Source organism: Gavia stellata, chromosome 10 (assembly GCF_030936135.1).
Source record: "Gavia stellata isolate bGavSte3 chromosome 10, bGavSte3.hap2, whole genome shotgun sequence".
In the NCBI taxonomy this organism is placed as follows: domain Eukaryota; kingdom Metazoa; phylum Chordata; class Aves; order Gaviiformes; family Gaviidae; genus Gavia; species Gavia stellata.
In genome coordinates this window covers 34,992,914-35,006,744 of record NC_082603.1, presented here as the reverse complement: position 1 = coordinate 35,006,744, position 13,831 = coordinate 34,992,914, and the positions used below count along the sequence as shown (strand labels likewise).

Genomic DNA, 13,831 nt, shown 5'->3' with positions numbered 1-13,831 from the left:
AAATATTTCTGCTTTTTCTATGCTTCCAACTTACCATCGTTCCTTTTCTTTGGCCTCCTGGAGCTGGTGAGCTGCAAAGGTTGGACTCGCTGCTGCCGTGCTGGTGCGTGGCTGGGTGTTTCGCCCGTGGGAAGGGTGCTGGTGGGGTCGGGATGGGGATGACCTGGTGCGGGTGTCACCGGTACCCCCTGCTCCTGACCCCTCCTAATCTGCCAAGGCTCCCCAAAAGAACCCGGTAGCGTCGGGTGGCAGCAGGACAGGTCTTCTGCAACCCCCAGGTGGGATGGCCAGGCTGCGCCTACCGAGACCCTCAAGCGTGCTTGCAGGTGGTGTTTAAATTAGGCTGGATATTAGGAGAAATGTCTTCCCTGAGAGAGTGGTGAAGCATTGGAAGAGGCTGCCCAGGGAGGTGGTGGAGTCCCCATCCCTGGAGGTGTTCAAGGAAGGTGTGGACGTGGCACTGCGGGACATGGTTTAGTGGGCATGGTGGGGTTGGGGTGGTGGTTGGACTCGATGATCTGACAGGTCTTTTCCAACCGTAGTGATTCTGTGATGCTGTAAATCTTGTCTCGGGTAGGACCTGCTCACGTCAAACCGATGGGGCTAAAAGGGGGGGGAAAAAGGAGATCTCACAAGATCTGCTCACAGTTCTGGGCTGGGCACCGGGGGGGGTTATTCGGATGAGCACGGCCGCAGGGGCGAGAGCCGCAGGACACCTCGGCCCTGGAGCAGCGACAGGAGCTGTGTGTTCCTTATTAAAAAAAACAAGAGTTTAGATTTATTAAAGACCCTTTGTAAAGCCGCGGTTCTGTTGCGGGGGGAGATGTTTTTTCTCCTTCTCTTTTTAATTACTGCCCACCTCCTTTGTCCCGGGGCACTCCTGACCCATCCCTCACCTGGCTCAGCCCGGTGTGCCGGGTGCGGGGCCGTCACCCCCATCCCCAAAACACCGGTGTCCCTCCCCGGGGCCGTCGGCCGGGGGCTGGGGTCCCCCGTGCGAGGCTGAGCCCCTTCCCGGGGAGGCGGCAGCCCAGCCGGGGCCCTCCTGGCCCTGCACCCTGCCCAAAAGCATCAGGTTCTGCTTGAACGTGTCGCTCCCTCTTGATGCTTTTTGGGTTCGAGTCAGGGGTCCGGTTTGTTACAAGCCAGAAACGGAGGTTCTTCCCCAAGCCAAAGCTGTTATTTATACGTGTGTATGTGTCTCTATAAATATGTCCATATATATAGGGAGAGAAGGAGGATTTCCTTCGGGAAGTGCCCCCCTGCATTAGCAGCTGCCATGGAACGGGGCCCGAACCCCCCGTCCCCGCACGCAGCAGCCCAGGCCGGCCCCACGGGGAGGGGGAGCGGGAGCAGGACCCCGATGTTGGCTGCGGCACAAAATTAGCCCAAAATTAAATAAAATAAGCCCAAAATTAGCGCCGGGCAGAGCAGCAGCTCAAGAACAGCTCTCCAGGGCCCGGCTCCAGGGTCCAAAGATGTCCCATTGCCGCCGGCAGCTGTGGCTTCCCCCTCTTTTGGCTGGTTATCGGAATTAACGTCCTTCCTGGTACGTGTCCTGCACCTTTTCCCTTCCCCTCACATTTCCCCTTTCCCCTTCCCCTTCCCCTTTTCCTTTCCCCTTCCCCTTTTCCTTTCCCCTTCCCCTTTTCCTTTCCCATTCCCCTTTTCCTTTCCCATTCCCCTTTTCCTTCCCCCTTCCCCCTTCCCCCTTCCCCCTTTCCCCTTTCCCCTTTCCCCTTTTCCCCTTCCCCTTTTCCCCTTCTCCTTTTCCCCTTCCCCTTCCCTTTTCCCTTCCCTTTTCCCTTCCTTTTTCCCTTCCCTTTTCCCTTCCCTTTTCCCTTCCCCTTCCCCTTTTCCTTTCCCCTTCCCCTTTTCCCCTTCCCCCTTCCCCTTCCCTTTTCCCTTCCCTTTTCCTTCCCCTTTTCCCTTCCCCTTTTCCCCTTTTCCCCTTTTCCCCTTCTCCCCCTTTCCCTTTTCCCCCTTTCCCTTTTCCCCCTTCCCCTTCCCAGCACTGTCCAGCTTTGATCCCCGGGACCCGTTTCTGGCTGCGGCTGCTCGGGGGAGGGCCGAGGCCCCCCTTGCCGGGTGTTTTGGGGGGGCTCGGCCCCTGGCCGGGTGGGACCCCCCCACCCCGGAGCTGGCTGGTTTGGGGAGAAAAAAGAGCGTTTGTGTGCACGGGTGCGCGCTGGGCCGCCTGGACCCGGGTGCGGGACAGGGGCTGGGGAGACACCGGGAGCACCCGGGGGTTCGGGGGGTTCCTGCGCAAGGAACTCAGTGAAATTGCAAATATGTGCAATTAATTTGAATTCCAAAGCCGTGATTGATCCGCCACCCCCCCGCTCTGCTACACACTTAGCGAAGGGCAGGAGAGTGTCCGCTGTGCGATGGCAGGGGAGGGTGAAAGGTCCCGGGAGCGGGATTGGCACGTGGTTACGGTCGGACGCCGTTACGTTATTTTTTTTCTCTCCCTATCTGGCATTTGTGCTGCTGAAGTGGCGTGCAACAGACGGAGGATTTTTAAATACGTGTGCGCTGAGGCGGCAGCCGGTGGCGGATCAGCTCTTGGGGTGTTAATTCCTTTTGAGACGCCGCAATAGCGAAGCTAAAAACGGGATGTTCAGAAAACTCCCTTTTTGTGCAGCCGCCGTGCCCGAGCCCAACCTGACCTCCTTGGTGGTGGCGGCGGCTGCCGGAGCTCACCCCTGGTTTTCCCCCGGCTGCGTGCCGCGGTGGGCAGCGAGTGCAGTTCCTGCACGGGGGGTCCGTGGGCAGCAGCCCCCACGTGCCAATGGCGGTGCTGCTCCCGCGCGGTCCCGCAGCCATCCCACATCCCCGTGGCCGTCCCCGGGGGCTGAGGACGGGCGCCTGAGCTACGTGCCGGCCGTGGCGCGAGGCTGCCGACGCAGCCCTGCAGCACCGCGCGGGATGGGGACGGGCGGCCTCGCACCGGAGCCTGCCGTCGAGCGGGAGAACCAGTCCGGCCTCGCCACACTGGCCGTGGTCGGTGGCGCACTCATCCTGCCAGGGACAAAGCGACCCTTCTGCCGGGGCGCGCACGAGGCCTCGCGGGGTCCGGCGAGCCGGGCGGGTGCCGCAAGGCAGCGCGTCGGGGCGCGGCACGCACGTGCCATTAGGGAAGCGCCCATGTAGGTCAGCGGCATCCCTGGGGCCTGCCCGGGGCCCTTGCCGGCAGCAAGCGGCGTGGGCGCAAGGGAGGCTGTTTTCCAGCTCTCTCGGGGCCGGGAGAGAGGGTTCTGCCGCACGGAGCCGGGCGATTGCGTGCGTGGCGTTCAAGGGGGAGCCCGGCCCGGGAACCCCCAGCCCCGGGGGGAGTGTTGCAGGCTACGCTCCGGCTGACACCGTCCCGGGAAAGGGAACATCGGGTCAAGATTCCCGACTTTGAGGAACGTGGTTTCCCCAACTTCCAAGAAGACTCGGGCTCTGCAGGAGCGGTGGAGCCTCCAAAATAACGCAGCCTCCCGCTCTTACTCCTTTTTTTTTTTTTTCTTTAAACTCTGCTGGTAAGCGGCAGCATTCAAGGAAAATAAATAACATTCCCGACATTTCCTGCAGCGCATCAGCTGCTTTTTTCACGTAACGGTTGGGAGGGGCGAGGAGTAAAGCCCCACGGGACCGGCGCACCAGGACCTTGCCCTGTGGCCGGGACAAGGAAGCAGCTGCCAAAGGAGCCCTTTTGACTGTACGCTAGTGAACGGGGGAGGAAAATAAAACCCAGGACCAAGGGGTTGAGTTTAAACTTTATTTCAAAGAAAAAAAAAAACAACCCATAAAAACAAAAAAAAACACCACCCCACCACCCACAAAACAACAAACAACCAAAAACCCGAAAAACAAAACTACCCCATTTCAAACAATTATATTAACGTCGCTGCTGTTAACAGCCAACTGTGAAAAGCTGTGTGGTTGCGGACCAACTGCTTAAGGGCATTCTGGTTCTCAAACCTCCGAGTATAAATAATTTTTTCATCAATATCATAAAATAACTTATTATATATCTTAGCATAAAAACTTGAGACTTCACATCCCAAAAATACAATAAAATGGTTTGGAAAACGTTTGGATTAACCTTTTTGCTCTTTAAGGTGTTTAAACCAGAAACTAAGTTGCACTTTAAAAAAAAAAACCACACAAAAAACCCTGCGACGGGCGTTTTCCGCGAGTCCCGCGGCGTCCCGGGCTCATTCCTCCGGCGCTGCTCTTCCCGCTTCGCTTCCGCGCTCGTCCCCATCGCTTCGGAGTCACTTTGCTTCGGTCCCCCCCAACAGCACGGAGTTCAACTTCAGCCTACCCCCCCTCGACAGCAGTTTTTAGCGTTTTTTTTTTGTTGGGTTTGGTGGTTTTTTGGTTTGTTTTTTTTTTTCCTCCCCCCTCCCCTGTAATCCTCGTGCCGGGGCAGGGAGTTACTTCCTGAGCAACCGCCAAAGTATTGCAAAAACTTCAGTGCAATTCGGTTCAGTTCGTTCGTGCCCCGGCGCGGTCACCGCTCCGGGAGGTTGATCACCGGCACCCACTGATCCGTGTAGCGACTCTCCCGGCAGAAGCACATCAGCTGACTCAGCGCTGGATCCTTCCACTGCGAGGCGTGGGGGTTCTGCGGAGAGGGGGAGAGGGGGGAGCTTTCACCGGGCAGCAAAAAACAACCCCCCGAGATTCAAAGAGGAGCAGAAAACCCAAGAGCGTGAATTGTCTCGAGTCGCCGCTACGGCAAACAAACCCACCCACCCCGGAGTGGTGCGAGGGTGTCGCAGCCCCGGACTCCGGGGTGGAGTAGGAAAAGGAGGAAGAAAAGAAGGAAAAAAGAAAAAAAAAGTCTCCTTGGGGCCCCGCAGGTCCCGTGGGACCCTCCCCGTGCCGGCCCGCTCGCCGGACACGGGTCCGAGCCCCGAGCGAGGGCTGCAGCCACCGCCACCGTGCCCCAGGCGCGGTCAGTTCTGGTTTTACCGAATGCCATTTTGGAATTGCGCTCGATTCCGGGCTTTGCAGGATAAAAGACGTGCCCGGCGCATTCATCATCGCTTACTGGAAAGACGAGTTACGCCTCGCAGCCGGAGCGTGCCGGCTGCCTCTTTCGGGACACGCCGCCCCGCATCGAGCCCTCTCGGGACGCGCCGCCCCGGCGTCGAGCCGGCGGGAACCGGCGGCTGAAGGGCCACGAGCGGGTCCTCGGCCGCTTGGCGGGCGTCGCGCGGGCACGACGCCCCGGGAGCGGGGTGGCGGGGGCCCGGCTCACCGTGACGAGGACGCAGTGGAGGTCGGCGGGCGGCTCGGGGCCGGCGGCGGGCAGCAGGAGCTGGGCCAGCCGCGCCGGGTTGCTGACCCGCAGGATGCCGATGTCGTTCTCGCAGCAGAAGGCCTGGATGAGGGTGAAGTGGATCTGCAGGGCCGCGTCCTCCGCCTCCTCCTCCTCGGCCGCCAGCAGGCACAGCACCACGTTGTCCGGGTCCCTGCGGGGACAGCCGCGGTCACCGGCGGGGGCACCGGGGGGCAGCGGGGGGGGACAGGGGACGGCGGCGGGGGGGGTCACTCACACGTTGAGCAGTTTGGCGGCCTCGTAGACGCCGAGGGTGAGGCTCCGCTGGCTCAGCGCCTTGCTCAGCACCTCCTCCAGCGCGTCCCCCGCCTGCTCCATCCTGCCGCCGGGACAAGCAGAGACAGGCCGCCGTCACCCGGGGCCGACACCCCGCCGCCGCACCCCCGCCTACCGTACCCGTCCCCGTACCTCCCGGCCGTGCGGTGGTCCCCAGGCAGCTCCTCCAGAGTCATAGTGCAGCCGCGGGGAGGGGGAGGGGGAGGGGCAGGTGCCGGTGCCGGTGCCGGTGCCGGTGCCGGTGCCGGTGCCGGTGCCGGTGCCGCCCCGCGCGCTCCGCGCCGCCGCCGCCGCCGCCTCTGCGGCACAAAGGCGCCCCGCGGGCGTTATCCGACCCGCGCCCGGCCAACCCGCGCCGGCTATATTTGCATACCGCCCTCCTATTGGGTCATGCAAATGAGGCCGCTCCCCTTCGCCGCCGAGATCGGCCGGCCCGACCCCGCGCCAGAGCCGCGGCTGCCGGCCGGGCCGCCACGGGAACCGGCGGGGCGGCGGCTGCCCATTGGCCGCCGGAGGGGAGGGAGGGGCGGGGCCTGCGGGGGTGGGCGGGGCCGCTGTGCAGCGCGTGTGCGGGCGGCGCCGGGTCCCCCCCACGCCGCGCCGCCGCCGCCGCCCCGGGAAGGAGCGGGCGCCGCTCCCGGGCCGGGCCGGGGCGGGAGCAGCTGGAGGCCGGGCTCGGCGGGGCCGGGTCGGCCACCGGCCGCCTGCGGGGGGGAGCTCGGGTTTGTCCCCAAGAGCCGGAGCCGCCAGCCGTGCCGGAGCGCGTCCTCCTGCCCGGGGAGGCCCGGCCCGGCCCGGTGCTTTCCTGCCCGGGGAGGCCCGGCCCGGTGCGCTCCTGCCCGCTGCCCCGGGGAGGCCCGGCCCGGTGCGCTCCTGCCCGCTGCCCCGGGGAGCAAAGCCGGGCCACAGCTCGGTGTCGCGCACCGGGCAGCGCTGTTTCGGAGCAAGGCCTCGCCTTGGCCCTCGGTTCCCAGGCTAGGCCCGGCCGAGGCCTCGGGCTCCAGCGGCGCGAAGGCCGCCCGCTCCTGCTGCGAGGCAGCTGCTCAGCCCTCGCCCGCGTCAGCGGCCGGCATCGCCGATCGGCGGCGGTGCCCGGAGAGAAGAGCTGGGAGCACGGGGCCGTGCCCTCGGAGAGAAGCCGTGGGAGCGTGGGCCGGTGGCCGTTGGTCCGTCCTGGCCACGGAGGTCGCGCCTGTGGCAGGGCCGAGCTTGGCCTGGCGAGGCTGAGGGTCTTCCCGTGCCGGGGCGTTGTCGGAGCAGTCTGGCGCTGTCACCCCCGAAGGTGTCACCTTTAGGCCTCCGAAGGCCGCGGGTCTCCCCTTAAATTCACAGTTAGGGTGAAGTCGTCCGCCTTCCCCGCATCCCTGGGGATTGCACTCTCGCTGTTCCCCTCCGAGCGAACGCCAGCGCGCTCAGGAAATAACCTCCCCGGCTCTGCAAAACCTCAGCACGCAACGTTGTGAAATACCCGGCACGGTCTGTGGCACCGGCGGCGGTGAGAGCGAACAGTATTTTGACGCAGGGTTTTCACCAGGAACGTGCTACGGCGATCCCTTGGGGTAACGCTACGCGCAGCGTTTTGCAGTCCAGGACAGCGCTGACATAGCTGCCTTTACGCCGAGAGTAAACGGGGAGGTGGGAGGGACCTGTGGGCCTCAGGTAGCGCCGGCCCCAAGTTGCACAGTGGGATTTAACCCGCAGCCCCGGAGAGCGTCCGCAATGCCGGGGACGCGAGCGGGGGGGCCGCTGCCCTCTGCATGCCCCCGTCCTTCCAGGAACTCAGTTTCCTTCACACAGGCTCCGGCTTTCCCGTCCGCGCCGTCGTCTCCTGGGACGTGGTTTCTGATCCGTGCGTCTGCTGTGGCATCTTTTGTTGGTTTCGAATCGGCTCGTCCTGCGTGGGGGAGGACAGCAGCAGGGTGAGCCCTTTCCACCGGGTCCCTGCCCGGGGTGCGGGTTCCCCCAAGCCTCGCCTTAGAGGACACCCCGCCGCCTCTTGTACTATTTGGGACACCGGGGTTGGACCCGGAGGAGGCGAGGAAGGCGGCAGGGTCGTAAAATACGTACTCTGTGTGTAGTGAACAGCGTAGTTTCGCTTCCTGGCCAGGAAAGGTAAGGCGGCCTGTGGAGAACCCCCAAACTTCGGAGGCACGTCAGCTGGGGCCGGCGCAGCGTGCGCCCGCCGCTCAGAGGGGCGCCGTGGCTGCCACCGCGTTTGGTGCAGGGCGAGGTCCCGGGTGCGGGCGACGATGACGCCCAGCTGTCGGGTACCCACATGGCCACCCGCCACGGGCCAGCGCCGCAGGGTGTGCGGCCCGGCCGCCGCGCCGGACAGCGCCTGCGCCTTGGGCTGGGTGGGTGGTGAGGAAAGGCAAGCAGCTGCCCTGGAGTACGGCCGGTGTTTCTGACAGCTGCAGCTCGGCGTGCAGCCTTCCGCTGCGAGGAGCGATCTGCTCCCTCTCTCCAGTTTGTCTTCTGGGCCACTTTATCATTTCCCGGTGAGTCACAGGCATTGCAGCCTGTGCTAATACTTGCAAGAAATACCTTTCCTGAGTGCGGTCTGAAGCCGGTAATAGTCTGAAGTTACAGAGCTGTCCTGACTTACTGCAGCTGTCCCTGAAGGGGGGAGCCGCGCCGGACTCTTCCCGACCGCCGCTACGGTGAAGCAACGCTTCATGTCAGCTAGAGCTGTAAGACCTCTGCAGCTGGGTGCTCGAGCTTGCTCTTCTGATGCTGACTAAGCTAAACCGCGGGTGTTTGAGCCCGGCGGAGGGCACCTGCTCCCCCAGCCCCCCCAGGCCAGCTGGCTGCCAGGGGGTGGGCAGCATCTCGCCCTCGCCGGCCCCTCCGCAGGGTTTTCGAGCGCGGGGTTGAACTTGGGGGTTTCTCCGGGAGCTTACTTTTCCTGCCATATGGCCCATCTCAGCCTGGGAGACCTCCGGGGAGGATTTCTCCTAATGGGAGCTGTGTCAAAGATCATGCTTTCTCAGCTGTCGCACCTAAAAGCCTCCATCCTCTCGCGGCGAGTGCCAAAACGCTTGCCCAACCCGGGCTGTGAGCTGGCATGGTCTCGCTGGCTCCGGCAATGGGGGCTGCAGGCGGGACCCTTGGTGGTCCCTCGTGGAGCTTTTGGCAGCGTGTGCTTTCAAGGTTTGCTTGCGTTGGCATTTTCCTTCGGCTCATCACCAGCAGCAGCCGTTTTCCAAGGCGGTGTTTGCTGAAGCGGCGTGCCGGCGAGCGCGGCTGAGCGATGCAGAGTGGCGTTCGATGCGCCACTCGCGGAATCGTTCCATTAGCATTTGGAATACAAGATCTGGACCCGAAAACGTTTTCCGTAGCAGAATATAGGGAGCGATTTCAGTAGCCCCTCGGTTGTGTTGGCTACGGCGAGGAAAAGCGTCCAAAAGTTTGCATGGGTTCCCTCAGCTCGGCTCTCGCTGCCCATTGTCCTGCCGCTGCAGCCCTGATAAGATATGACACGACTTAACGAAGCCCACGGCATCAGGAGAAAGGGAAAAAAGCCTCTTTTGCATCAGGTGGAAGGGTGGCAGATGGCAGGACCACAGCAAGACAGGTGGAAGCATTGTGTGGTGACCCTCCGAATTAAGTCCGGTTAATTTGCTGTATCTCTATTAGCAACTAAAACCTCCGGCTTCACTGCGAGATCTCAGATTGTATCTCGCAGGCGGTCTGGCCGCGCAGCCCCATCTGTGGCCGTCTGCGGAGCTAAATCTGTCTCGAAGGCAACTGAAAAGCAGCTGAAGCCTCTTTTCTCTCTCCTCGGTAGCAGCAGCTCCCTGACCCGCGCGGGTAATGACGGCAGGCGATGCTCTACAACTACATTTTCCCCGCAGGTTTCCCAGCTGGGGGCAGTTTTCCTTCCCTCCCTTTGCCCAGAGAAGTGGCAAGGATGCCTGGGAGGCACACGAGTCCCTCCTGCTTTGCAGCGAGGAGAGAGAAAGCGGCTGTGCTGGGGATGCACCGTGGCTGCTGTCCTGGGGAGCCCGGGATGGAGTCGGACCCGCAATTGTCCCTCCGCCGGCTCCCAGCTGGCAGCTGCCGCTAAACCTTCCTTTCATCGCCTGCCAAAAAGCATCCGGGGCGTTTTGCTCCCCCCCAGTCCTTTAATCCTGACTTTCATAGTTTGCCAGGCCGATGCCTGCGATCCCCTCTGCGTTCAGCATCGCAGAGATGAGGCGCCCAGCACCCGCGTCGGGCTCAGCCAGGGGGGCTTGACTCTCCCCCCCTGCACTGGCAGACCCTCGGCCCAAAATGTTATCTGGGGCCCTGGGGTTTAGCTGCTTGGTGGTTCGAGGCAGCTTGGAGAGCGCCGGGTTAACATGCGGGGATTTAGGAGATGCCCACTCGAGTCCTGCCTGCGGTTCGGGGGGGAGCTGCTGCCGCGGCAGGACGTTCTCGGCCAGCCGGAGACATGTTTCCTGCACATAAGAGCACCAAGTTGTTTAATTTAAGTTTTTTGGGAACGAGACCAAACATCAGACGGTGTCAGTGAGAGGTGACTAAGCCCCGTTCCTGCCGAAGGGGCCGGCAGCCGGCCAAGCCCCTTCCGGGGGGGCTGCCCACCGGGTGGTCCCGGCCACCGCTGCTGCTCCTACACCCTGAGCCCCACCGCGCAGCGCCGGGGGCCTTTCAGCTCCCTTTCCACTCGGCTCCGTGCTGTTCCCGCGCTCGTGTGGCCCCGTTCCCGTTTTCAGCGATCCGCTCCCTCGGTCCCCTGCCTTGCTCCGTCCCGCCTGGGACCTTTCGCCAGCTCTGCTGACCCCCCCGACCACCTGCGTTGCTGCGTGAGGGTCCCGGGTCGGGCCCTTTGCTCAGCGCTGTGGGAGCGCGCTGCCTGCACAGCACCCCACGGATGCCCACGTAGCGGGGCCGTGCGTTCCAGGTTAGCGTTTTCACTCCCCTTTGAATCTGCCAGAAAACAAGGGCTGCGATTGCCTTTGCAAAGCAAACGCCAGCTTGCACATTCCCAGGGGCGGCCTCTGGTCCAACAGTCACTGCATTTTCCCAGCCGCAGCCGGTCCCGTGTCGCTGAGCCGACCCCAGCGCCCTGGCTGGCCCCGCTGTTGCCAGCCGGCGCAGGCAGCAGCATCCACGTTCATCTTCCCAGGCCGCGGCACCGCCCCGGACCCCTGCGGGAGCAGAGCCCCCAGCTACCGATGCTCGGCAAACTTCGGCGCGCTTGGCTTTGCCTCCCTGCAGAGCGGAGCAGGAGCCCGGGCTTGCCCCAGGTCTGCGGGACCTGGGTTCCCTATGCGCCGTCAGCACACGCTCCTTGCTTGGGCACAGGGCGCTGTGTCCCTGGAGGGGACTGCCCCCCCCCAGGGCAAACGTGGGGCCACAGACGAAGCCTGCGCCCCAGGCAGGGCTGAGCCCGGCCGTGGCAGGGTTAGGGGCTCGGGGTAACCTGCTGGCAGGCAGCCCATGCCCTGGCAGCACGCCGCAAGGCACGAAAACCACCAAAAAAGCAAAATCAGCCATTGGATTTTGGGGAAGGGCGGGCAGGCACACCTCCCGAGGGGGGCACAGCGGCTCTGCAGCTGCCCTGGGGGGGTGGGACCCCTGCGTATATGAGACAAAAAAATGGGTTTCCCCCTGTTTTCTTCGGAGGAGTTTCTCCATCCCCGGCGGAAATAAAAGTGGGGTTCGGCTGAAGCAATCCCTGCTGGCGTTGGGGGTTTGACTTTGGCCGGCGCCTGGGAGCGCGTAGGACAGCTGGGCAGCGCAGCCCCGGATGGGTTTGGCTCCGGAGCCGGGCACCGCGCCAGCGGCTTTCCTAACCGCCCGGGTCACGGGAGTCCATCCGAGAGCCTGACTCGGTGGCACTTCACGGGCGGCGCAGAGCAGGGACGGGACTTCCCTGGCGGAGGTATCTGCCTTTCCGGGCGGATGTGGGGAGCAGCCTGGCCCAAGCAAGAGCTGTGCCCCCTCCCCGTGGCCATGGGGTCAGGTTGTGCAGACGTAGGTGGCAGGGGCCAACTGTCCCCAAAATCCCAAGTCCCGGCCCCAGAAGAGTGGGTGCTGTCTCAGGAAGCAAGGGGTGCTGGCAATTTTATACTAAACTAAGCCGACTGGTCTGGTACGGGGCGTTTCGTACAGCGCTGGGCTCCCTGCTCCAAAAGCAAACGCCTGCACTCCCGGCTGTCATCGGCAGAGGTGGAAACTGCGAGTGAGGACAGCAGCGAGAGTACAGCAGCGAAGGGGCCAGGGCGAACGCCGGCTCTGTCCCCCCCAAGACCCCATCCACATGCATGAAGGACAAAAGTTGGGGTGCAGGACCCCACGTTCGGGATAATGCTGTCCGCTGGCTGTGGACTCCTGACCTGGGGGCTACCTCTCCTAAAGGCGGGGGTCCAGGGATCTGGGATGTGTTTATCTGACCCGTTTGCCAGCGCTCAGCACATTCCTGCCGTCCTCTGCCGTGCCGAAGCATCGCTGAAAGGGATTCGGGTCTCACCGGCCATGGCACGCCGGGTTTGGCAGCAGGCTGCTGTGCTGCGCGGGCTGCGGGAACCGGTGGGCTTTGCACAAAACAAGGGACCCGCTTCCCGTCAGCAGATGTTCTCACCTGCGGCCAAAAGCCCGTGCTGCCGCCGGCTGCTGCGGCCCCAGCTGCGCCCCATCCACGGCAGCATCCCAGCTGCCCCTCTCGCTGGGAAAATGAGGTTTTGGGCTGCGGCAGGGAACGGCGAGCGGGCTGGGAGCCGCTGTTGGTTGGGACCGCTTTGAGCGCCGCAATAAAAAACCCAGCACCTTTGGTTGGTGCTGCAGGAAGGGCGGCACGGGGCTGGGAGAGGCAGCCGGCGCTGGGGCACCACACCTTCCCATGCCGGGCACCAGAGAAAACGCCGAAACCCGGGGTGGTGCTGCTGGCCGTGCCCCTCGAGATGGGGGGTTTTTACTCACCTGGGCCTGAATTTTTATTGCAGAGGCCCGGGGATTTGGGGACAGCAGGAACCCTGCAAATGGGGAACACAAGTGGGAGCCCTGGGAGTGCTTTGCCCTTGTCCCACCACTCTGAGTAGCGGCTGGAATGTCTTTTCCTTCCGCGGTGGCAGTCCAGCAGCCCGTGGCTGTGCTGCCTCAGCAAGCCTCTGCCCCGCTGCGGCTGCAGCCAGGCAAGGCTCAAGCAGCTCCCGATATCTGATAATTCAGGGCAGCAGAAACCGGCACTGCTACATGGAACCTGAAACACGCTGGAGAGGGCTGCTGCTGCTCCTGGCAGCGATCTTCCCTCTGCCCGCTGCCATCCCTGGGTGCATCCCTATATCCCTTCTCTCCGGATGAGGAAGGCGTTTTTCCCACCCTGTGCTCGTCTGCCTTCGCGGATGCCCCCGCAACCTGCATCGGTGCCGGAGCCGTGGGAGCCAGCGGCCTGGGCTGCAGTGCCCGCAGGCCGGGCACACGCGGCGGCGTGCGTGAGCCCTCCCGCCTGGCCCGGAGCCGAACCCCGGGCAGCGCCGGGCAAAGTCCAGGAGCCGGGACACCCCTTTGCCACTCCCCAGATAAACCTGCGGTAAAAGGCAAAACCAAACTTTGTCCCATTTAATAGCTGCATGGAATCGTAAAACAACCCACGAGTGGCATTTGCACGAGTAAACACTCTCCTGCCCCGTGCACTTTCTCCGCAAGGAAATCAGCTTCGTGTGAAATTGCTGTGGGAGCCACCCCGGCAGTCACCAGCTCCCCGTTTCCCGTTTGCCGTTTGCCGAGCGCTTTGCTCTCCCCCGGGCCTGCAGGAAAGCCCCGGTGAGAGCAGCCGGGAGGGCTGCGTCCCCCCCAGTGCAAAACCAACCCCTGCTACTGGGCGCAGTCACGCACACCACAACAGAGAACTGGTTTTGTTCACCTTGTAGTTACAGTCACTTTACTGCTGTTCCTGTGAGTAGCGAGTAGGTCATGTGGGGACAGGATATGAATTTACGTTCATGTAATTTAATTTTGTCTGGTATAAAGCACTGAATGGGGAGAGTGTTTGGAAATAAAAGGGGAGGGGACCTTGAAGTGAAGCCCTGAGTTTGAGGGTCATTGCAGCAACCACTATTGCGGTATATAGAAATGACACCATGACATTTATTTGAAAGCAGATTTTAAAATGTATATAATGGTCAGAAACCCAGGAATCTTGTTTTCAAGGACTCTGGTGAAGTTTTTAAAGGCAATTTTGTCCTGTGCTGGCAGGGAGCCCCTTCGCCCGCCCCG

General features: G+C 62.8%; 1 protein-coding gene across 1 annotated transcript; it reads right to left on the bottom strand.

Moving 5' to 3' along the window:
• Window positions 1-3,857: 3,857 nt before the first annotated feature.
• Window positions 3,858-5,787, bottom strand: GADD45A (growth arrest and DNA damage inducible alpha). The gene is made up of 4 exons (XM_059822095.1): window positions 5,744-5,787; window positions 5,553-5,654; window positions 5,255-5,468; window positions 3,858-4,615 (listed from the first exon to the last, which is right to left on the bottom strand). The coding sequence occupies exons 1-4, from the start codon at window positions 5,785-5,787 to the stop codon at window positions 4,502-4,504; spliced, it is 474 nt and encodes a 157-aa protein (XP_059678078.1). The 3' UTR covers window positions 3,858-4,501.
• Window positions 5,788-13,831: the final 8,044 nt, after the last annotated feature.